The sequence below is a fragment of the Amphiura filiformis genome, chromosome 9, assembly GCF_039555335.1.
Source record: "Amphiura filiformis chromosome 9, Afil_fr2py, whole genome shotgun sequence".
Taxonomy (NCBI): domain Eukaryota; kingdom Metazoa; phylum Echinodermata; class Ophiuroidea; order Amphilepidida; family Amphiuridae; genus Amphiura; species Amphiura filiformis.
Window position 1 is genome coordinate 51,931,404 of NC_092636.1, and position 23,027 is coordinate 51,954,430.

The 23,027-nt window shown below is 38.3% G+C and overlaps 3 protein-coding genes across 3 annotated transcripts in view; 2 read left to right on the top strand and 1 right to left on the bottom strand.

Moving 5' to 3' along the window:
* LOC140161139 (uncharacterized) overlaps positions 1-5,951 on the bottom strand; it is a 78,704-nt gene extending 72,753 nt beyond the window's left edge. Inside the window, exons 1-2 of the mRNA XM_072184570.1 lie at positions 5,916-5,951; positions 3,722-3,989 (exon numbers count right to left, since the gene is read on the bottom strand). Coding sequence (XP_072040671.1) covers positions 3,722-3,819 — 98 coding nt within the window. The 5' untranslated portion in view covers positions 3,820-3,989; positions 5,916-5,951. The remainder of the gene's footprint in view (positions 1-3,721; positions 3,990-5,915) is intronic.
* A 1,936-nt stretch (positions 5,952-7,887) lies between these two features.
* Positions 7,888-13,407, top strand: LOC140160356 (fatty acid hydroxylase domain-containing protein 2-like). The gene is made up of 5 exons (XM_072183602.1): positions 7,888-7,990; positions 10,089-10,201; positions 10,827-11,029; positions 12,222-12,494; positions 13,210-13,407. Exons 1-5 carry the CDS (start codon positions 7,888-7,890, stop codon positions 13,370-13,372), a joined length of 855 nt encoding a protein of 284 aa, XP_072039703.1. The 3' UTR covers positions 13,373-13,407.
* Positions 13,408-15,436: 2,029 nt separating this feature from the next.
* On the top strand, positions 15,437-20,921 carry LOC140160355 (fatty acid hydroxylase domain-containing protein 2-like). The gene is made up of 5 exons (XM_072183601.1): positions 15,437-15,545; positions 17,215-17,330; positions 17,812-18,014; positions 19,947-20,219; positions 20,740-20,921. Exons 1-5 carry the CDS (start codon positions 15,443-15,445, stop codon positions 20,900-20,902), a joined length of 858 nt encoding a protein of 285 aa, XP_072039702.1. The 5' UTR covers positions 15,437-15,442; the 3' UTR covers positions 20,903-20,921.
* Positions 20,922-23,027: the final 2,106 nt, after the last annotated feature.

The following is a 23,027-nucleotide window of genomic DNA, read 5'->3' on the forward strand; positions in this document are numbered from 1 at the left end:
ACCAAAGTAAACAAATTTTCTCTTCATCATCTTTCTTCCATCCTTATTTCCCTTTGCTGAAATAACAGAAAAGGAGCTACATAGTACATAGGCCTATAGTTTAAAAAATTGTCAATGGTCAATTTATTGAACAAGTACCCGACAGGAGGGTAGTTTCTATTCATTTTTCTAACTATTGTATGCAGGTATAAAATACATTGCATAGATGTACGATGTTGAGTTTATGCCACATACAAAACCTTCATGAAAAGCATACAGTTCGTAGCTCTAAGCAACTTTGCCTACTTGATCACTGAAATGGCGCGCCCCTAAATAAAACCTTCTCTTGTGAGTTTTAGTTTAAGAGGCTAGGGACAAGATTAACATGAAAAAGAAAAGCAAATAAAGGAAGCAAAGGACTCTGTAAATAGCAGACTCTATATTTGTTCCTTCATTGTTATAATGTTATGACTGGCATTATGTGCTCAGCAAATAAGAACAGGATTTGCTTTCAAGCAAGGCTACCAACATGACTTGCCTTTGATTATGTCATGTTGTAAGACCCCAAAATAAATAGCATGATATGGAATTTTATATAATTTTTGCATCCAATTATTAAGATCAGGACTATTTACAGTATTACATTCTGTTTAGTAGAGTGAATAAAGCATTAGCTGTAATACTTTTAAATGCAGTACTTAATTTTTAGACTTAATGCATTATTTTTACAAGGGATATTATTTGTGCCACAATAGAGCAAGGTAAACATGATTTTTTTTCACAAATTTTCACAAAAAGACTACAACAAATTTCAGTTAAAAAATCTGGCCTTGCATAGCAGACCTCTTGAGGAAAAGTTTTGGAAGAGGCAGATGCAGCACATGCCCCCTCTCTACTGCTTTTCATGTATGTAAACACAAACTGTTGCCTGCCATTGACAAAGAATCTATAATAGAAACACGCTATCACCCCCTAAAAGGGTTGGAACACCCTTAGAAATGTTTGATGACATCTTATTTATAAACAAAAGTCCGTTTCAGGATGCTGACCCCCACCCCCCACCCTCCTTCCCTATATTGAAAAAGTGACTGAAATACTAGTATTGAAATTCCCCAGAGAAAATTTGAACTTCAAAAGATCAATTTTTATCTTCAATATTTAAATAGTTTATTACAAATACAATCACGACTATTTGACCTCCCCCTTACGAACTTTTGCTTTGTTCCCTTACACTTGTAAACAAAGTCAACAATGAAAGTCATATCTTTGAAAAATGCTTATTCAATCCACATATATAATATGTCTGTCATTTGATCATACCCAAGTCAGATGTCAAGAAGAATCACTTCAAGTAAATATCATTATGCCACCTTTCTTGTTTTTGTTACATTTTTTTTTATTTGACTACCGGTACCATACATATGTTTGAAACTGATAAAATTAACAGCAACTGTTGATTTTAATTTTGATCCGAGTTTCAACAAAATGTAGCAACTCGAGGAGCTAGTAAACAGAGGGAGTACAGTGACTGAAAAGAATAGATGTGGAAATGGAAAATCTACCAATTTTGCACAAAAATACAAATCTGAGTTTTATATATTTACATTTATACAAGCAGCTAGAGTATGTACAATAATGGGCAAATGAACTGCAGAGAAGTGTAGCATAACCTTTAAATTAAAGGCTACATTTTTTTTAAAAGTTAAAACTGAATGCATCACCATCCAACTCCTTTCGGTTGATCACATCACATTTGTGCGACGCCGATGAGGAGGAGGAGTGAACTTTGGATTATAAAAATTTTATAAAAAATAATGTATAGTGAGTCAGTATGCAGTGATAGTTGATGCATAACTGTACCTTCCCTTTGTCAACAAAAGAGGCCTACTGCACCATTGACTTTGTTCACATGCATACTTTACTACAGCGCATTCCTGACAACTTGAAATGTGGACATTAATGATGTCTCCCCCCCCCCCGGCATGCTGGAGGGGGTCAATCGCATACCAAAATGGTGTGTATGCTCGTCCCAGCACCTCAAAAATGGACCCTAAATGGCGTAGTCAGTGTAGAAAAATTCATCCCTTATTGGCGTAAGGCTCTGTAAATCTTACCCCTAAAATATAGCGTAATTCAGCGTAAGAAACTAAAATGGACCCCTAAATGGCGTAAACTGTAAAACAAACCCATTGACGTTAAAAAAGGATACCCTAAATGTCAAAACTTTACCTGAAAAGGGCCCTTTTTTCTAAAAACGTTGACGTAGCCACAAGGCCAAAAATCTACCCTTTTTGGGGACGAGCATGCATACTACTTTGGTATGTTCAATTTTAATATCTTGTTTTAAAGCCCTTATCTTGTTTTAAAGCACCTTATCTTTTTTTACAATGCTCATGCAAAATATATCAGCATTAAAATGCTTGTTTTTTGTTTCTTTAAAGGTTGCTCCATACAGAGACATGTTGGGTCCTGTCGGGACCAGGCTCAAAAAAATTCTTAAGCATGCTGGCTATGTGGAAAGAAAAGAGATATGTCCGCTTTAGATTAGGATAAAAATGATACTCCAAATTTAAAAAAATTTGATATTGGTTGTAATAGTTGATGGGAGAGTAATATATCCACTTATTTGCTAATTTCTATATGATGAACTTCAAGAGGAATGTGGGAAACCTCCCACACAAAAAGATGGCAAGGACATTGTTTGTGAACCTGCTTGCAATGCCTGACTGAAAAATGGGAACCAAGTTTCAAAATGCAGCCAGAATAAACATAAGCCTTAAAATATATGAAGGATTTGAATATATTATGATTTCATACTTGCTCAAATCTTGAAATGAACAAAAAAATCACCTTGAAAGAATAATTTATTCAGATATTTCTAGTGTTTTGCAATGAGGTCAGAAATATTGCAGAGTACTTGCAACATGTTGTTAAACACTTTACTTCATGTGCTTTCTTACTTAGATGAATAATTGTTTCACAGCTATTTTTAGTTTTTGATTTACTTCCACCCGGACATTGTGAAATTACTTTGTCAAAATTAGTAAAAGTAGCCGTTTCAATTGATAAATTCATGCTAAAGAAAAAATTGAAAGCATGGGAGATCTGGAGAAAAAAAAAGTGTCTGAGTTAGTGAATTTAATTTGTACTTGATTCAAATTCAAACTTTTTCCCCCAAGCTAAAAATACCCCCCAAGTCACTGCCATTGGGAGATTGAACACAATACCTTGTGCACAGTTTGTCTTATCACAATTTACTTGTCAAGGAAATAATTATTTTATATACCGTAACCACTCAGGTATAAGCCCACCCCCCTAGATGGCAGATTTCATAACCGGGGAAGGGCTAGTGCATGAATTTAAAAATAAGAACAATCATCCCCCATTTGTATATTCCCAATGTACCAGTAGTCCAGTAATTGCTATCATCTATGTCAATTTCTTAAAGTGTGGAATGTTAGTTATCAACTGATATTTTTTATATTTGTTCTTAAATATGAGAGCAAAGCATGGTTTGATTTAAGAACTTGGCCAAAATTTAGTACTGGGCTTATATCTGAGTGCACCCTTGTTCCCAGAATGTTTTGAAAAATAGGGGGTGGGCTTATAGCCGAAGGTGGGCTTATACCCGGGTGGTTACGGTACTTCAACAGATACCATAACAGATGATTATTATGCGTATCATCTTAACAAAAACAGAATGTAAAAGAAAAGCAATCAAATCTTAAGGCATAATACTTACTTGAGATAATAAAGGCGTCCATCTTGGTTGATTTTAGATTGCCATCCATCTTGTAGTGAAATCTTGCTTTGTGTCAGTTGGGCACCTCTGGTCTCCATGACAACAGAGACTGGATAACTGATGATGAAGATAGGCTATATCACTGATAAGCTTGATCATCAACATGAATTGATGTCAACTTGCAGGTAATGTTGACAAGAATGTTTCAATTCCATGGTTCTTGCAGTAGCATCAAATGGTTTGCAGTGTCATAGCTAAATTATGAAACCTGGTAGATGAAAAATGATGAAATATGGTAAATTTAATTAAAATATTTACAAAATTCAATTTGATTTTAGTTGTAACAGTTCCTCATTTTATTATCATTTTTTTAAACAGTCCTTCACAAACGTCATGAATTCAGCATTCCTCTGCATTTCTGCTGCGCTGCGAATACAGGGTAACGATTCACTACCCACATTTATTAGTGAGGAGGGTGGAAGTCCAGAAAAACTTTTTGTGACCTAAGGTCAGATTTTGATCGTACACGCCAAACAGGCGCACAGAAAAAGAAGTTCCAATGTGTAACAGACATCTGGCTTAATCAGGGGCGTGAGAGGCCACGGACCAAAAAAAGAGGAAAACTACAAAAAACAGCATAACATCAGGGTAAAAACGCCAAATATGGGCTGAAATAAAAGAAAACAAGAAAATTTTGGCCAAAAAAAAAAGAAATCAGCTGAAAAGAGGAACTCTCACACCCCTGCATAATGTTTATATGACAAAAATCACTTAATTTCAAGAGTACTAAAGAGAATACACTGAAACTACAGGTTTATTACTTGTGTACCTGAGTACCATCTCCAGAAGCATCATCTAATTCATCTTACGATACTATCGTCGAAGACGGATTGAAATTACAAGCCTAAAACATCAAAAATTACCCTTAAAAAGTATGGCATCGGGTATTCCTTTTCCTAAAGACATCGTCAATCCTAGCAGGTCAAAATTCGACCCTTTTTCAAAGTTTTTTGTGATGAAGCATGCATACTAAATAATATCCATTGAAGTGAACACCCAGGGAACTTTTGCACTGTTAATTGTGGACAGGGCCGTAGCAAGCGGGCGGCCTGGGATGCCATGGCCGCCCCACTGTTAACTGTGGATGAGAGATAGCGAGCAACACGTTACCCCACCTTCACGTCCTTTATCAAAGTCCATGTGATCTCATTTTCGAGTCATTTCTGATGATTTTTGAATGGGGTTTGAAAGGTCTATATATTATAATATGCTGTATGCACATTGCAGATTGCTGACTTTAAGGCCTACAGGAAAAAAAAATGATAAAGGTGACTAACTTTGGTATTATGTCAAACTTGACAAACTTGACAAAAAGAGTATGCTCTTCAAGGCGTGAGCTACCTGTAAATCAAGACAAAATTAAAAAGCATCTCCGCCCGCGCCCGTAGTACTGTTACCCTAAGCCTTAATATAGACTAGCGTTTTCTTAAAACATGTTAAGGGGGTACTACACCCCTCAATAAATTTGTGACTATTTTTGCATTTTTCTTAAAAACTAATAACACACTGGTTTCCAAATTTATGTATATCATAGGGCAAGGAATCAATTACTACACTGGAATTTCAGTGACCCAAGACATGCGGTTCGCTACTTATGATATAAAATGCGTTACCGCTATGATGTAACTCATTTCCTATCATATTTACTGAACGTTTGTCTTGAGTCACTGAAATTTCAGTGTAGTAATTGGATTCCTTGCCCCAATAATATACATAACTTTTGTTACCAGTGTGTTATTAATTTTTGAGAAAAATGCAAAAATAGTCACAAATTTACCACAGGGGTGTAGTACCCCCTTAAAGGCACCCCATGAATGTATGCCAAAATTAAATCGCTTGCCACCCCTCCACTGCCCTCTGCTCTCCCCCCCCCCACCGCTGACCAATTCTTGCCCCTCCCCCAGGGCTTATAATCATTTCACAGCCCCTAATTATGATGAAAGTAGAATGGTAAACTGAAGTCGATTTGAATTGTTGCTCAGCTGCTCAGCCTCAGACTAGTCTCATACTAAAGTCATAGGCCTAAAACGAGAGGTCCGTGTTAGCCAACACTGTGACCGGCCGACGTATTTTAATAGCACCAGTAATTACAGGACATCGCTACACTACATTTAAAGTACATTTCAAGACTTACCTCTCCTTTGTGTTAAAAATTCAGCTTACTTTCATTTACCATGTTTACTATCAACTGTATTATCATCCACTATACTCGCGAATCTGCTTCCATCGTTACCAATGTCGCATCCTGTATACATGGTATATACCACTTGAATTATACTCTCATCTCATGACACAGATGATTGTAATCCACCTGTTCGCCTATACTGCACTGTATAGTTGTTCGTAATTGATTGATTCGTGGAGTCGAGGCTGTCAATTGTAAATAGAGCGTTGCCGTTTGATTGACCGTGTTGCCTTGTAATGACCTAAATCAACCTTATTGAAAATCGCTAGAAGATTAGAGGGCGTGATTGCATTACTTAGCATTACTGTCCGTCTGCCTGGACCAGGTCTGCCACTCTGGCCTGGACCTGCCCTGGCCTGCAAAGGCCTGCATAGACTTCTCCGTAGTCCACTTGCCCATTTTGTCAGTACTCTGGCCAAAACATAAAACTCTGATTTGTATTAATTTGTGTGTAATTGATTTTCACATCTGATCTTTTCAGTCACCGTACCGTAAAATGGGGTAACTTCGGTCAGCGGGGTAACTTTTGTCGGTCAAATATATTTTTTCAAATGGTCATATTTTTGTACAGCAATATTGTTTTTAGTCATATTTGGTGTCAATTTGTTAAGAAATATATTTGGAAGAAATAATAGTCGCTCATGTCCAATTTCCTCGAAATTTACGAAAAAATCGGAATTCATTTTGACCAAAAATGAGCATTTTTGTTACATTTTTTTCAGAAGAATTAAAAATCGATATTTGTGAGCAAGGATGCGTGCTTGATTAATTTTGCAAGGTGTCAAATGTCACAAAAAACAACAATTACTTGCCCATATACAGCGAAAATCAATTTTTGTTGATTTTTTTTCTTGGAATGTAATACTCTGACCAAAGTTGCCCCAAACGCGGGGTAACTTTGGTCGGGCTATTTTTAACCCCTAGGGCACCCTTACAAAATTATTAAAAAATCTTTTTCAACTTCAAGGTGTAGAACGGAACCCTAATGTCATAAAGAAGAGATAATTGGAAATATAATTTGTTTTGTTTGGAAGCAGTGGTTTAAAAACTCTGAAAAGTGACCAATGATTTTACGGGTACTCCCTGTTTGTTAGCTTCCCGAGTGAATTTTACTTGGGCTTTACTTTACTGTTACTAATTAAAGGAGGATTTCGTGATCCTAGCATCCTCTTTTTATGACATTTTTCAGTAGATATCCACGAAAAAAGCTTATTTCCAAAATTTCAGTTGATTCCGATTTTGCGTTTGCGAGTTATGCATGAATCATGATTATTACACTGCTCCATAGACAATGTGTTGTAATTTCTTTCTGGTGCACCAGAACGAAATTCAAATTTGGCGATATTTTTGCTAAACGAATTAATCTGCAAGAAATATTTGGTACATAAACATTATGTAGCCAGAGGTATCCAGTGGTGTAAAAATCTCAACTTGTTTTGAGAAAAGTTGGGGGATGAGGCTGTGGATCACGAAATGCCCCTTTAAATAAACTCTTTATAACCATTTACTATTGAAAGCTATTGAACACTTGATATGATCAGTATAATGCGTACATCATTATTAATAATTTTTATTTATCAAAATTCGACTAGGGCCCTATGGCATGGTCTTGGCCTGCACTGCCTGACCATTAACAAGGGACACTGGCACAGTGCCAGAAGCCGGTCAAGCACAACTTTGACCCAACGACAAAGTGAAAGTCAACTAGGCTCTTGATGAACGCAGAAAAATCATTCAGACCGGATTCAGTGCAGGTTGTTACCCGATTTATACTATGATACTCCCGGGTCATCTGTTTTGAGCTCTTTTGACCACCTGAACCTCCTGATCACGAACATAAGTTCACGAGCATGCTCTCTTTCTTAAGTTGGACGTATCGAGACTAATAGGCTATAATAGGACACTTCTGAAGAATACAAAAATGCATTTGAACGCAACTCCCGTACTACAACAATACTGGGGCCAGCTCTTTGACTACACCAATGAAATATATGGAGACGAGGGAGCTTTTCTCAGACGCACAGGTGAGTCTCGACCCGGGGTCTCGACCTCGATTTTGATGATCGAGAACTTGAGTAGGACAGTGGCTAGTGGATCATAGGCTATTTTTGACAATTTTTAACAAAGCCCCCCCCCCCCCGAAAGTCACGTGTCCCCAAATCGATTTTGAACATGTAGAAAATCACATAGGAAAATTGCCAAAACACAGCTTGCCCCCCCCCCCCAAGACCGGTACCCGTCATGATCGTCCACCACCCCCGCCAAAGATGACTCGCACTGGGGGACGATGTCAAAAGGTGGCCGAAAGCTAAATTCCAAAATGGGTCACCCATGATTGGAACTAGCCATACCGATACCGGCGTTTAATTAAAGTTCCTTGTTTTTACAGCCAGTCCAACGCTTGCGCTGAACGCCATGTATTTTGTTTTCAAATAACAAACGGCATTCATAAAATTGCACGCCAAGCAGTGGCGTAACTTTGGTTCAGGGTGCCCGGGGGCGAAAGTAGATCGGGTGCCCCTAACCAATGGTGTGCATGGTGCAAAGCCCCCCCACCCGGACAAAAAAATGAAAGAGAAAAGTGCTCTTCCGACAAAAATTGAAAGAGAAAATCGGGAACGCAAAGAAAAAGAAAAGGGACAAGAAGCCCGTTTTCCACCAAAATTCATCCCGATCATGGGCCAAAATAGTGCAAAATACAAAAGATTTGCGCGCTGCTCGCTCACACAATGTCCCTATTATACTTTGATCAGCTCGTAATAGGCGGGACTTGTTAGGCTTTTACCACTACGCCAAAAGTAGGCCCACGTTAAGAGAGCCATTATTTGACCTGTCCGGCCTATATTTTGTGTGTTAACGAAAGTAGACAAAGTATATGACTTGCATTAGTAAATTGTGATGCTTCTGGAGAGGTGTGACAAAACAATTCTCAAAGTAAAATATTTTGATATTAATCCGCGATGTTATAAGGCCCGCCGATTAGGAGCTGATCAAAGTATAAGCCCTTTCCACCCAGATCATGGGCCCAAATAGCGTAAAATACAAACATTTTGCTCGCTACGCCCGCACATTGTCTCAATAAAGCCTTTTTGGGAAGATCAAAGACTTAAATGTACATACTCTCTCTAAGAAAACCGGTATATGTGTAATTCCCTCTGAAAATACCGGGTCAAAATTATGCAAGCGCAAAATTGCTTTCGTTTTTGCCCTCAAATATTACCCCCCCCCGACCAAGAAAGCTTGCTATATATGCCCTTGATTGAAAGCCATATATACCTACCGAATAACTTATAAAAAAGTAGTGTTTCCGATCAAATTAATTTCATCTTTCAATGAACTTCATGTTAACAAAAAAATGTTTTCATCTCCTCCAATGGCTTTACTTTTCAAGATTTATCCCTAGCTGCAGTGACGTAGCTAGAGGTTGTGGCGCCCGGGAGCAAGAGTACAAAATACCCCTTCTTCCTAAAACAATTGCGCGCGGGCACGCGAAATGTCAGGCTTAAATACCACTAATTTGGTATAATCAAGTTGAATTTCGGTCTTTCAAATGACAAGTTAAGGTGCACCGCGCGCGAAGCGAGCGAAAATTTTGTGTTGAGGGGGGCAGCCAAATGAAGATTAATTCTCTCCATGGTAGGTAAAGGTGTCCACTTCGTTCCTATAACAAAGTATTATCGTGTCGAAATGCATGTGTATCCAGGCCTGGCCAGGGTGCCCCTTAGCCCGGGTGCCCGGGGGCGCGGCCCCCCAGAGCCCATAGGAGTTACGCCACTGACGCCAAGAAAGACTGTTTTTAACAAATCCTTTTTTTTTTCTACGCACCATTGCCGAATTGCAACTACATTCCGAAGCATTTAGTAGATATTTAAATTCAGCAGAAACATCAAAAGACCAAGTTAGGCCTACATACCACCAAGACCTTGCCAAAAAACCAGAGCCAAAAAACTATGCTAGAATCTAATTTGCGCACTATACCTCTGCGGATGACCTCAGCTGGTGTTGCAAAGTATAACCGTCAAAGTCAGAGTATCTGTTTGGGCTATGGTCTCCCAATCCTCTGGAATCATATTTATAGGTATATAGTTAACTAATTTCAACTTCAATATTACCTTGGTCTAGGAATATCATTCATCCAGTTCGTTGTGTTGTGGAGTGTTGGTGGTCTTTTTCTTCTATCTGATGTGCTGCAACCAGCATGGCTCATAAAATACAAGGTGCAACCATTTGAAGAGGTACATAAATCATGGACGTACTATGATAATGATGAATACCAACTGATGATGATGGTGATGATGATGATGATGATGATGATGATGATGGTGATGATGATGATGATGATGGTGATGATGATGATGATGATGATGATGATGACGATGATGATGATGATGATGATGATGATGATGATGATGATGGTGATGATGTTGATGATGATGATGATGCTGATGATGTTGATTGATGGAGATGGTGATGATGACGATGATGTTGATGTGATGATGATGATGATGATGATTGATGGTGATGATGACGATGATGTTGATGTGATGATGATAACGACGACGCGACGATGACAGATTGGAAATTTTAAACACCTACTTTTTGTGAGTGTATCCATCGCAACCAGAAAGATAACCTTGTAGTGTCGTATAATATGCCAATATATCTACATTTATTTCGCACATTTCGTTTTAGGGTGCAAATTTTTTAACGCATTTCATTTCGTTCTGAAACCAAATCGGCAGTTTTCTTTGAACTTATTTTTCTGCTTACTTGGTTACTAATTTTATCATACGTCAGGGCTATTTTGTGATTTGAACAATCATTGTACTTCCTTCTTTTTTCTACATCTGCCGATATTAGCTTCCGACTCATCGTGTAAAACAACTTTTGCGTGTGATCGCTTTCAACCATCTCATAGCTATACCTGCTGCATATGTAGTGAACTGGCTTGAGGTACTTCGAGGCAGTGACATGGGAAGAGAGCTTCCTACGATTCCAGTTTTCTTCAGGGATCTTATTAGCCTCATACTCTGCCATGAAATTGTCTTTTATTACACTCACAGGTACGTATGTGTCAGGTTCACTCTAAGAAATAAAGGTTCTATAGATAGAATTTTTTTCTCCTCTCAGGAGAACCCTCACTCTTGAACCTCTCAAAAAGGCTCTTTAATTTTAGAGAACCCTTAAAGGTTCTCTAAAGAACCGGTATCACATTTTGGGTCCATTTTCGATGGTTTTGGAACCATATTTGGTTCTTTAGAGAACCTCTAAGGTTCTCCTAAGAGGACAAGTTTAGAACCTTTATTTCTTGTAACTCCGTAGATGACTTGACACCGCGCCGTCATCATTAAAAACAATGCCTAGAAATCGCGGGTTTATCCTGGGGGCGTCTCCATTAGATAAACACATTATGATAATGAAATCTTCACAAACAATTATTCTAAATGTATTATGTGGTGTCAGAGCAAAATTATGCTATGGGGCACAAGTGCCCCACTGTTAGTATGGTTTGCCATTAGGACACGAAAAAACCCTGTTTTACGAACCCGACCGACTCAGATTTTCCAGCTTTTGGTGAAGTATACGTACAATTGGATCACGCTTTCTTTGTTACTAACCACTGATCGAAATGATCACAACACAGATACAATGGCGTACCATAATCCAGAATGTATAGTGGTTACGTTACTCCCTGGTAACTGCAGTGGCGTAGATTTCATTTTGACATGGGATGGGGTGGGGATATTTGAAATATAGTGAATCCGGTACCTTTTGGCAACAGGCTAAGTTTGTGTTACAAATGCGCGCTTAAATTTGCCATTTTGAAACTGATGAAATATTGTGCAAAAGTGGAATAAATTCGCGCGTAGCGCAAAAAACTAAAATGGCCAAATATGAAATTAATTTGGTCAGAAACCCACATACAGGCGTCAATGATTGTATGGACCACCACCCCCCCCCCCCCAGATCTACACCTATGGGTAACTGGATCACGCACCTTTTCGAATACACGCCATAGACTTTGTGTTGCGATCATTTCGATCGTGGTGTAGACCTCAAAAGCGTGATCCAGTTGACATGGTGATAATTTGATTATACGTAACACTTCGCTGGCGCTGGCGAATAGGCTTGAACCAGTACCCACAATTGATACGTGTACTACGCCATGTCAGTGTCTTTTTGACCATCGATCAAATTACCCGTATTAAAATCAAGACCAAAATTACGTTGTTTTGTCTCGGTGTTTTTATGCAGACTTCTCCATCATCCACGCATTTTCAAATATATTCACAAGAGGCATCATGAATGGACGGCACCTGTTGCCCTCAGCGCCATATACGTACATCCAATCGAGTTCTGCTTCTCCAGCATATTGAGTTTTGCGAGTGGTCATTTGATAACGGGATGTCATTCAACGGTGGTATTTGCCTGGGCTGTCATTCTCCCATTGGAGACTTTGTTTAGTCACAGTGGATACCATCTGCCATTTTCTTGGCCGCCAGAATTTCATGATTTCCATCATTACAAGTAAGTATATAGAAAAACTTTATTATTATTATCATAGTCTTTGCCATTTTCTTTAGATACCATATAATTATAAAAGAATTATAAAAGGGCCAACCCAAACAGAAAAGTCGGAAAATGGTGTAGGCCTGTAGTCGAGGAGGCTGATGCAACGTTTCTTGTATTGTGTACCCATAACAGCTCATAACCGAAAATTATCCGTGTCGCCACAAAATGTGCCGATTTAGTCATTTACCGACCTGTTTCAAAAGTGTTGTGTGAACTTGTTTTGGTAGTCCTACATTTATCAAAGTGAAGTAGATCTAGCCTAGGCATATTATTCACTTTCTTAAAAAAGAAAACCACTCCTGTAGACGAATCCAATTTCACGCATTCCTACACCTCAGTGGTAGCCATGGCTGGATCCCCGCTGTGTATATCTCACCTGAAATGTGAAATGATGCGTCCTTGGCGGGAATTTTAAACTGCATATGCATCACCCGTGTTATACGTATAGACAAAAGAATGATGACAGTTTATACAACACAATACAATATAACATCGATTTTTTAAGCGGCTTTAATCCACCCAATTGGGCAGTCACATCACCAGCTTGGTGCGCTGGGGACCCAGTATAATGGCCGACCAAATCCTGACCATGGCTTGGCTCGTTGGATTCGTCTATATAGGCCTAACCCAAAAAAGTTACACACGTTACACACTTTTTGTTTCTTTGCAGGTTCGTCAACAATTTCGGCGCTTATGGCATCTTGGACTACTTACACGGCACAGACACATTATATCGTAAAACCAAGCATTTTGAGCGACGCAGATGGATGTTTGGCTGTACTCCTGTTCAAAAGCTTATTCCTGATGAAAAAGAAGAAAAGAAAAGAAAATGAGACTATTATAGGCCCATTTACCGACATAATAATGATCAAATTTGTTATATCATTTTATAATTATGGTGGTTCGTCCTGTGGAGAAACTGATGCTTACAAAGATGACACCTTTAAGGAATCATGCACCACCAGGTTCCGTAGGACTAACCATATTTATAACATTTATAACACAGATTATAGAAGGAATAGTCTGTGTTTACACACAGTGTTTAATTTTCATGAATGCCAAGGAACTTACGTTTTCCTCGTTTATGGTTGGATGCTATATCATTTGGATGAAGAGCGGTCGCAAATTTTGAGCCATATTGCATAGTGTGAACTCAATCATGCCACCCCGCCCTAGACTGTCCTTCGGCCCCTCAAGTTGCAACCAGAATGGACGGGCATATCAAACCAATATATATATAATTATCTTTATAGATGAACTGCTTTTTTTGTGTTTGTATTGTGTTGTATGAGGATTTAATATTATAATGAGAACAGAACATTAAAAAAAGGGACAGCACACGGTGACCTATATTTAGCTCTACAGATTCCTATAATTCTAGGAATTCTAACTCTATATAACTCTAGCCCTTATCCTATAGGATATATCCCCGGCCTATATCCTATTATTCTAATCCTTATTCTACCCTTACCAGAAATTGACACTTTTGTATGTTGGGTCCATGTGCAGACATATTTGCCTTTTCCAGTAAAAAATTGATTTAACCCATCTCTCAATTGCCAGAGAAGACAATTTATTTAAAGAAATTAAAAACCCATTGTGATCACGGATTGTGAACGTCGTGTATTGCAAAGCAAAAGTGATAGCATTGTTGACTTTCCTGTTTATGGTGCTTCACGTAGGCCCCTATTTCACAAAAGCCGACACAAAAACAGATCAAACGGTAGTGAAACAGTTGTTTTCCACAACTGCTCAATTAGTGGAATTCCAATGGGCAATTCCAAGCAAACAGGGACATGATCCAAAACATGAAAAATACTTAGTACTCAGAACTTTAAAACTACAAGTGCTAATAGCAAGTTGTGTATCAAAATAATGTAAGTTGCAGGTACGCTGCACTGGTACATGGTGCATATATACACACACCTGTTTTTGGCCAAATTTCTTACTTTTTTGAGTGAATAAAGACCTACATTTTGGATCTCCTTTGCACATCTTCATTAAGGTTCTATTTCATGTTTTTTTTTAATTGCTCAAGCAATATTTAAGTTACATATTCTATGATGTTTTGCATGTTTTTGTTTTAAAATTTTGTTAATGTTTTTGTTAATCGTTTCTATATTTCTGTGCGGACAAACTGTAGTACGGCGAGTTCGTTTTTTACCGTAGCACGAGTTATCATGAACAAAATGTAAAACTATGAAGGGTAAATCTGAATTAAAGGTATATCAAGATAAACCTTAACATAGTAAGTTACTTATACAATAAATTCTTAAGTGTTTTTTTTTGTTATAGGACACCTAAGTCTATCAAAATATACATGAGTGATTTTTAGCATGTCCTCTGCTCGTAGTACGGTTGATATCTTCATTTAGCAATACTATGAGGATCTAGCCTTGAATGTTTGTTATTAAAATAGAAAAAAAACCAAGATGCCACTTAAACTAGGCCTAGTTTAAAAGCTGGAGCATGAAGTTTGTAAAAAGACGTCCAAAAGCAGTGCGGGCGCGGAACATGCATGGAATTGCCCCGATTCCATTTAGAGGGCGTGATTGGTGCTGCACTCACCTCACCTGCCTGGCCTGCACTGACTGATCAGATAAGGGACCCTGGCACGGTGCCAGAAGCCGGTCAAGCAGTTACACTTTGACCCAACGACAAGGTGAAGTTCAGCCAGGCTCTTGAATTGAATGAACGAAGAAAAATACAGACCGGATTCAGAGCAAGTTGCGGGGCAAGTTGTACCCGATATATACCACCGGCATCTGTTTGGCTCACCTGCACCCCGGGCCTGCACCTCTTGATCACGAATAGGTTCAAGTTCATGTGTCCATGCATGCTTTCTTTCTCATACATGTATAAAGGTTGGGCATATCGGACACTTGTAGTCGTAGAGAATAAAAATGCATTTCAACGCAACTCCCGTACTACAACAATATTGGGGCCAGCTCTTTGACTACACCAATGAAATATATGGAGACGAGGGAGCTTTTCTCAGGGGTACAGGTGAGTCTCGACCTCGATTTTCAATGATCGAGAATTTTGGAGTAGGGCAGTGGATAGCTGTGGATCATAGGCTATTTTTGATAATTTTCGTATTAAAGTTCCCCCTCATGAAAGTCACGTGTCCCCAATCGATTTGAACATGCAGAAAATCCCACTGGAAATTGCCAAATAACCCCCCCCAATCAGGACCGGTAGCCTATAGGCCTATCCTTCCCCCGTCATACCCCCACCCCCATGACTCACGCTAGGAAACTGGGGGACAATCGACCTGAATTTTCAAAAAGTGGCCGAAAACTAAAATAAAAAATGGGTTATTTTGCCAAAAGGTCCCCCTGCAGGATTGACGCCCATGATCTGATGTGTCATACCGGCGTCTAAAAGTTCCATACTGCAGTTACTGTCCGTTTTCCTATACACAATACACAGTGCTCTCACCATTGACGCGCGACCTTTACAAATAGTGTATGTTAGAAGTATATTGCATTTGCCTAGTTAACATCACTGTGTGAAAAATAACCGGCCAATATTTAAACTATTCTCCAAACTTCTAGCAAATATATTTCTCTAACATGACCTAAAATTACAGCTAGGTTAGATGTTCAGAAATAGTCGCACTTTCGTAGAATATGAATGAGGGCAAAGCATAGCTAGCTCATAGCCAACTCCCCGTGTTAATTGAATGGAGATTTGACCGAAAATATTGAACTATATTGGTAACGGACCGCTCCGTTCTGAAGGATGCCACAAAAAAACGGTACAAGCTACATTTAAACTATTCTATGAAATTCTAGAAAATATAGTTTTGTAACATGTCCTAAATTTTTAGCTAATTTAGGTGTTTGGAAATAGTCGCACTTTTGTGTTTTAGGAAGGATATGTAAACGACAGATAACACCAAAATATGAAGAAATTATTTCCAAACCGTGTTAAGTCAACAATCATTATGTTGCTCATTTTCAAGAATGCTGGTTAACAAAAAGCAGGCCATTGTCTCATACTCTCATTTCGTGAACAAAGGTCCACATATACCATTGTTTCCTTGCGTTTCCTTTATAATCAGTTACCCAACTGAAGCTGTATTATAGCACCTCATAGCGATACCACACATATAAAACAGACACGTGTGCACAACCAGAGAAGATCCGATTTAATCAGTTGAGCTGTTTCAATGAGTGTTATCTTGGTATAATAGCTTTTAATGGGGTTTTATCCTGCAAAGGTCGAGATGAATTCTAATGTAGACATGACTGCATCATGCCTTGTTTTTACAGCCAGTCCAACGCCCATTTTTGTCTTCAAATAAACAGGTATTCATAAAACAACAAGTCAAGAAAGACTGTTTTAATAAATCCTTTTTTCTACGCACCATTGCCGAATTGCAACTATATACATTCCAAAACATTTGATTGAACAGAAACATTAAAAGAAATCTTTGTTGTATCTAAGATACCTCTGCGGATGGCCTCATTCTAAGGCTCTGCTCTGTGCCCCTGTCTGCGGGTGTTGCAGAGCATAACCGTCGAACCCCGGGCCGTCGAAGTCAAAGTATCTTTTTGGTTTCCTAAACCTCTGGAATCATATTTATAGGACATAGTTAAATGATATTACTTCAGTTTACCCACCTTAGTTTACGTATCAGTTTAACATGTTGACATTATTTTAATTCTAGGAATATCATTGATCCAGTTCGTTGTGTTGTGGAGTGTTGGTGGTCTTTTTCTTCTATCTGATGTGCTGCAACCAGCATGGCTTATGATAAAATACAAGGTGCAACCATTTGAAGAGGTACAAAAATCATGGACGTACTATATGATAATGATGATGATATTACTGGATGATGATACAGACGAATGATGATGATGTTTGATGGTGGTGATGATGAGCTATGATGATGATGACGATGATGATGATGTGATGATAATGATGACGACGGCGCGACGATAACTTAAAGATTGGTTATTTTAAAAACGGTACTTTTTGTGAGTGTATCCAGCAACAGGAAAGATAACCTTATACAGTGGCCTGTACGTGCTATATCCTTTAGGGCATGCATTTCACGCATTTTGTTTTTAAATAGGGTGCAAATATTTTTAACGCATTTCATCTGTTTATTTGAGATAATGAAGATCAAAAAGAGTCGTTCTTTACGGTGAAATCAAATCTGCAGTTTTCTTTGAAATTATTTTGCTACTGATTTTATCATACGTATTTGTGATTTGAAACAATTTTTGTACTTTCTTCTTTTTTCTATATCTGCCGATATTAGCTTCCGAGTCATCGTATAAAACAACTTTTGCGTGTGATAGCTTTTAACCAACTCATATCTGTACCTGCTGCATATGTAGTGAACTGGCTTGAGGTACTTCGAGGCAGTGACATGGGAAGAGAGCTTCCTACGATTCCAGTTTTCTTCAGGGATCTTATTAGCCTCATACTCAGCTATGAAATTGTCTTTTATTACACTCACAGGTATATGATTGTAACTCCAATATAGATGACTTGATACATCATCATTTCTAAAAAAAATAATGCCTAAGACAGATTACGAGTTTATCGGGGGGGGTCCTATGCGATATCGCCATTTTTGACATCGCCTTTGGATAAACACGTAATAATGAAATCTTCGCAAACAATTCTAAATGTGTTACTGATCACAAATCTTTTATGACGTTGATTTAGATCAACTTATGATTTGTGATAAATGGGGGACGTTTTACTTCCTGGAAACCCAAACCAGGCGTCCTCTACCCATCAGATGGGTAAAGGCTTAACTTCAATCACAAGTCCCGACCGACTGACCCTACTTGAAAAGTCCACCCTTCCGTAAAATAGGGGGAGGGGGTTGTCGCCTTGTGGCCTTGGTCCTTTTTTTTTTATCACAGACACAGCTACTCGTATATCGTGATATACGACGGTTCCTTTATATAATTTACAGAGCGTGAACATATTCGCTGGTGGAGTGCACGTTATTATCAACTGGATCACGTTTTCTTTTTTTACGAACCACTGATCGAAATGATCACAACGCAAAGATTATGGCATACCATGAGCCTAGTATTAGGCATGTCCACTAAAAATTGAAGTACTTTTAAATTGATTCAGACCTAACTTATTGGATGGGAATTGATGAAAGAAACATTTTGGCGTTTAAATAATCTTAATCGGACGTTTCATTCCAGAGATATGGCCTTTCGAGTGTCACGGTTTTATATAGGGCTGCTAGAACATGTTAAAAAGTTAAAGTCCAAAAAGGAATACTAACAGAAAGTGCAACTTTAAGGTACTTTTTCTTAATGTATTTATTAAATATCTGATCTGGAACATTATATTTGCTTATAACAACATGAAAATAAGATCATCCTGAAAATTTTATCGATTTTGTTGACATACAACAAAAAATATAAGACCTCAAAACCCATGGTTTGTTTGGTGAAACCTCAAGCATGATCATAGATGGCCGCCATGGAAAATATCTCCAGAGATGAACAATAAGTGCATTATTTCAAATGAAAAGCGGTAGTCTTAAACATTGTTCAATCTTTTAAGGTCAGCACATTTTATCTTCAAAAATTATTATATTTCATCATGGCATAAGTTTGGTAACATTAATCACTACCAATTTTGAGAAATTTGCTCCAACTCAAAGGTTATCTTTACTACATTGAGCAATACTGTGTGTGCATGGAAGACATGATGGTCCCCGGTTTTTATACTCCCTATGAAATGGACATGGTAGTGAGAAGTGCACGGGAAGTGCATGATTTGAGATAGGCCGCAGTAGGCTTAAACATTCTTAAATTTCTTAACATCCTACACATTTTGTCTTCATAAATAGTTAAATTTTATGAGTATGTAAGTTTGCTTGTCTGATTCACTCCAAATTCGGAGATAATTGCGTTTGAACACCTGATGCACGGAATGGTGTCACTTCAACCTGTTGTAGTTCTCATCTCATTAAATTTTTCATTAAAAAAGTTGATCTCTTCATGCAGGAAGGTCCTCTCTATTTACTGACCAAACAGGAAAAAGTTTGGTTAATGTTTTCTGGTGGAATCAGGAATTTCTTGAAACACCCTGATATAGGCCTACATTTGGATCAAAACAAGTATGTACGCCATTTAACAGGCCTGGGATTTCTTGTATCGATCAGTTTCTCCATAGACAATACGTGTGTGAGAGCACGCACACAGTAAATGAAAAATCGTTCTAGTGGAAACTGTATTGAGAGTGGGCATCCCTACTAGTATATAGGCTTGAACCAGTAACCAATGGATACCAACTCGCACTACGTCAGCGAATAGACAGTCAGTGTCTTTTTGACCATCGATCAAATAACTCATATTAAAATCAAGATCAAAATTACGCTGTTTTGTCCCGATGTTTTGTATTAAACTCATGCAGACTTCTTCATCATCCACGCATGTTCAAATACATTCACAAGAAGCATCATGAATGGACGGCACCTGTCGCCCTCAGCGCCATATACGCACATCCAATCGAGTTCTGCTTCTCCAACATATTGAGTTTTACGAGTGGTCAATTGATAACGGGATGTCATTCAACGGTAGTATTTGCCTGGGCTGTCATTCTCCCATTGGAAACATTGCTTAGTCACAGTGGATACCATCTGCCATTTTCTTGGCCGCCAGAATTTCACGATTTTCATCATTACAAGTAAGCAGAAAAACTTCATTATTATTTTCATTTTAGTCTTTGCCGTTTTTCTTCCGATATCCTGTTCTTGACGAGTCTAGTAGTATAATGCAGGTTCATAAACTTTCCTATTCGCAAATCGTTTGAAATGTAAACAAGCGCTTTTAAATAATTTCCACCTGATCCACTTTTAATTCGCCAGAGGAGAGAGGACGACATGATTTTTTTTTGTCAGAGACGCCCAACAATCTATGTATGCACTACCTATTTGGGAAGTTAACTCAGATTTATCATTTATGGGAAAACACACGGAAATTTAGCGCAGTAGTAGTTAAAAACGATTCAAGAATACACTGATAAAGAGTTGTGTCAAACTTGTTTTGGTTTAGTCCTACTTTTATCAAAGTGAAGTAGGCATATTCACTTTCATAATTAGTTAAAAGAAAACCGTCCACTCATATCATGATATAACCAGAAAAAGTTACGGAGGACATTAGTTATATATGCTCACGTTACATACTTTTTGTTTTTTATATTGCAGGTTCGTCAACAATTTCGGCGCTTGGGGCATCTTGGACTATTTACATGGCACAGACACATTATATCGTAAAACCAAACATTTTGAGCGACGCAGATGGATGTTTGGCTTTACTCCTGTTCAAAAGCTTATCCCGGATGAAAAAGAAGAAAAGAAAAGAAAATGAGACTATAGGCCTATTTACCGACATACACCTGACGTTGAATCAACGTTGATACAACGCGTCGAAATCCTAGTAACCTCTGCCTACTGGGTATAATAATGATCATTTTATAATTATTCGTGATCATGTGGATAAACTGATGCTTACTAGTATCCCCAGGTGCTTATCTCATTTTGGATGGCGAGCGGTCACAAATTTTGAGCTATATTGCCAGTGGCGGCGCCAGGAATTTTTTTCGGGGGGTGTTAAAGTGAATTTCAGGGGGGGGCAAAATCAACAAATTTTGCGCAAAATTACCGCAAAAAGTGGACATTTTCGTAATTTTGGGTTTTTTTCTGGGGGGCAACAGGGGCAAGAGTTCTGACTGGGGCATTTGCCCCCTCGTGGCACCGCCACTGTATATTGCATTTTGTGAATTCAATCATGCCACACTGTGCTTCAGCCCCTCAAGCTGCAACTGGAATGTATATGGGCATATCAGTCAAACCAATACCGTATATCCAATATAATTATCTTTTAAATATATATGAACTGTTTTAATGTGTTTGTATCGTCCGACGATAGTATTAAGGGACACTATTGTGCTGTATGAGATTTTACGAAACCTAGTGAAACAGTTGTTTTTCCACAACTCAATTAGTGGGCAAACACTCTTATTATAATGAGAACAGAACTTATAAACAAAAAATAATAAAGGACAGTACACAGTAGCGTGTCCAGGGGGGCTTTGGGTGCTGAAGCCCCCCGCACTTTGTTAAAAATCATGTAAAATCAGCCGTTTTTTGGCGATTTTAGCCATACAGCCCCCCGAAAAAAAAAAAAAAAGGGGCTTAGCCCCCCGCAGGAAAAGATCCTGGACACGCCGGTGGTACACTTTGACCTATATTTAGCTATACAGATTCCTATAATTCTAGGAATTCTAACTCTATATAACTCTAACCCCTATCGTATAGGATATATCCCCGGCCTATATCCTTATAATGCTAGTCCTTATTCTACCCTTACCAGAAATTGACACTTTTGTATGTGGATGGGTCCATGTGCAGACATATTTTCCTTTCCCAGTAAAAAAAATAATTTAACATTTCTCGCAAATTGCCAGAGAAAACCCGTTGTGATCACGGAACAGTAATGAAATGAGCTATTATATCTTATGATTAGGAACGTCGTGTATTGCAAAGCAAAAGTGATAGCATTGTTGACTTTCCTGTTTATGGTGCTTCACGTATCTCACAAAATCACACACAAAATAGTCTACTTTAGTAGACTCATTTTATATCATACCTCTATCCTCTGACCATGGCTCCACCAATCCTGTTATGATCCAACAGTTAGCTATCCACCTTTTTGTCTCTGGGTCTCTGGGTCACTGGGTATGTGTTGTGTTTTGATGATGGAATGGTATGAATATCAAAAACGGAATGCAAAGCACAAAAAGGATCAAACGGCATCGGGCATAGTGAAAACAAAGTAGGCCTAGTGATACAGTTGTTTTTCCACAGCTCAATTAGTGGGCATTTCCAAGCAAACAGGGACATGACCCAAACCATGAAAAAACTTAGTACTGAGAACTTTAAAACTAAAGAGATTAACATGCTCTTTAAATTAAGTTGTATGTTTTTGGCCAAATGTGTTACTTTTTTGAGTGAAAAAAGACCTGCACAGCTCAGTTTGAACTCCTTTGCACATCTTCATTTTATTTTATGTTTTTTTCTTTTAAATTGCTCAAAGAATATTTAAATTGACATTATTCTATAATGTTTTTCATGTTTTTTGTTTGTTTTTTTTTTTTGTTTTTTTGTTAATGTATTTATTGCTATAGTTCGTTTATATTCCATCAAAAGTCTTATCAAAATATAGACCTTCATGAGTGATTTTTTAGCATGTCCTCTGCTCGTAGCACGAATTACCGTTTTTCCGTCCCTGGTTTTTCACAGCTGCCCCATACGTACAAATGAGTTTAAAAAGCTGGAGCATAAAGTTGGTAACACTATAACAGGACGAAAGTGTAGTACGAGCATGAGTCTGGAATTGCCCCGATATTATTATACTAAAGTCTAGAGGGCGCTATTACTACACCTGACATAACCCACCACCAGGCACCTGCGAAGTCGAATGTACTTTGACC

Coding starts and splice junctions, on each gene's coding strand:
- LOC140160356 (XM_072183602.1), top strand. CDS start 7,888: ATGCATTTGAACGCAACTCCCGTACTACAACAATACTGGGGCCAGCTC. Junction 11,030..12,221: donor GTCTTTTATTACACTCACAG/GTACGTATGTGT, acceptor GTTTTTATGCAG/ACTTCTCCATCATCCACGCA. Junction 12,495..13,209: donor CATGATTTCCATCATTACAA/GTAAGTATATAG, acceptor GTTTCTTTGCAG/GTTCGTCAACAATTTCGGCG.
- LOC140160355 (XM_072183601.1), top strand. CDS start 15,443: ATGCATTTCAACGCAACTCCCGTACTACAACAATATTGGGGCCAGCTC. Junction 15,546..17,214: donor AGCTTTTCTCAGGGGTACAG/GTGAGTCTCGAC, acceptor TTTTAATTCTAG/GAATATCATTGATCCAGTTC. Junction 20,220..20,739: donor CACGATTTTCATCATTACAA/GTAAGCAGAAAA, acceptor TTTATATTGCAG/GTTCGTCAACAATTTCGGCG.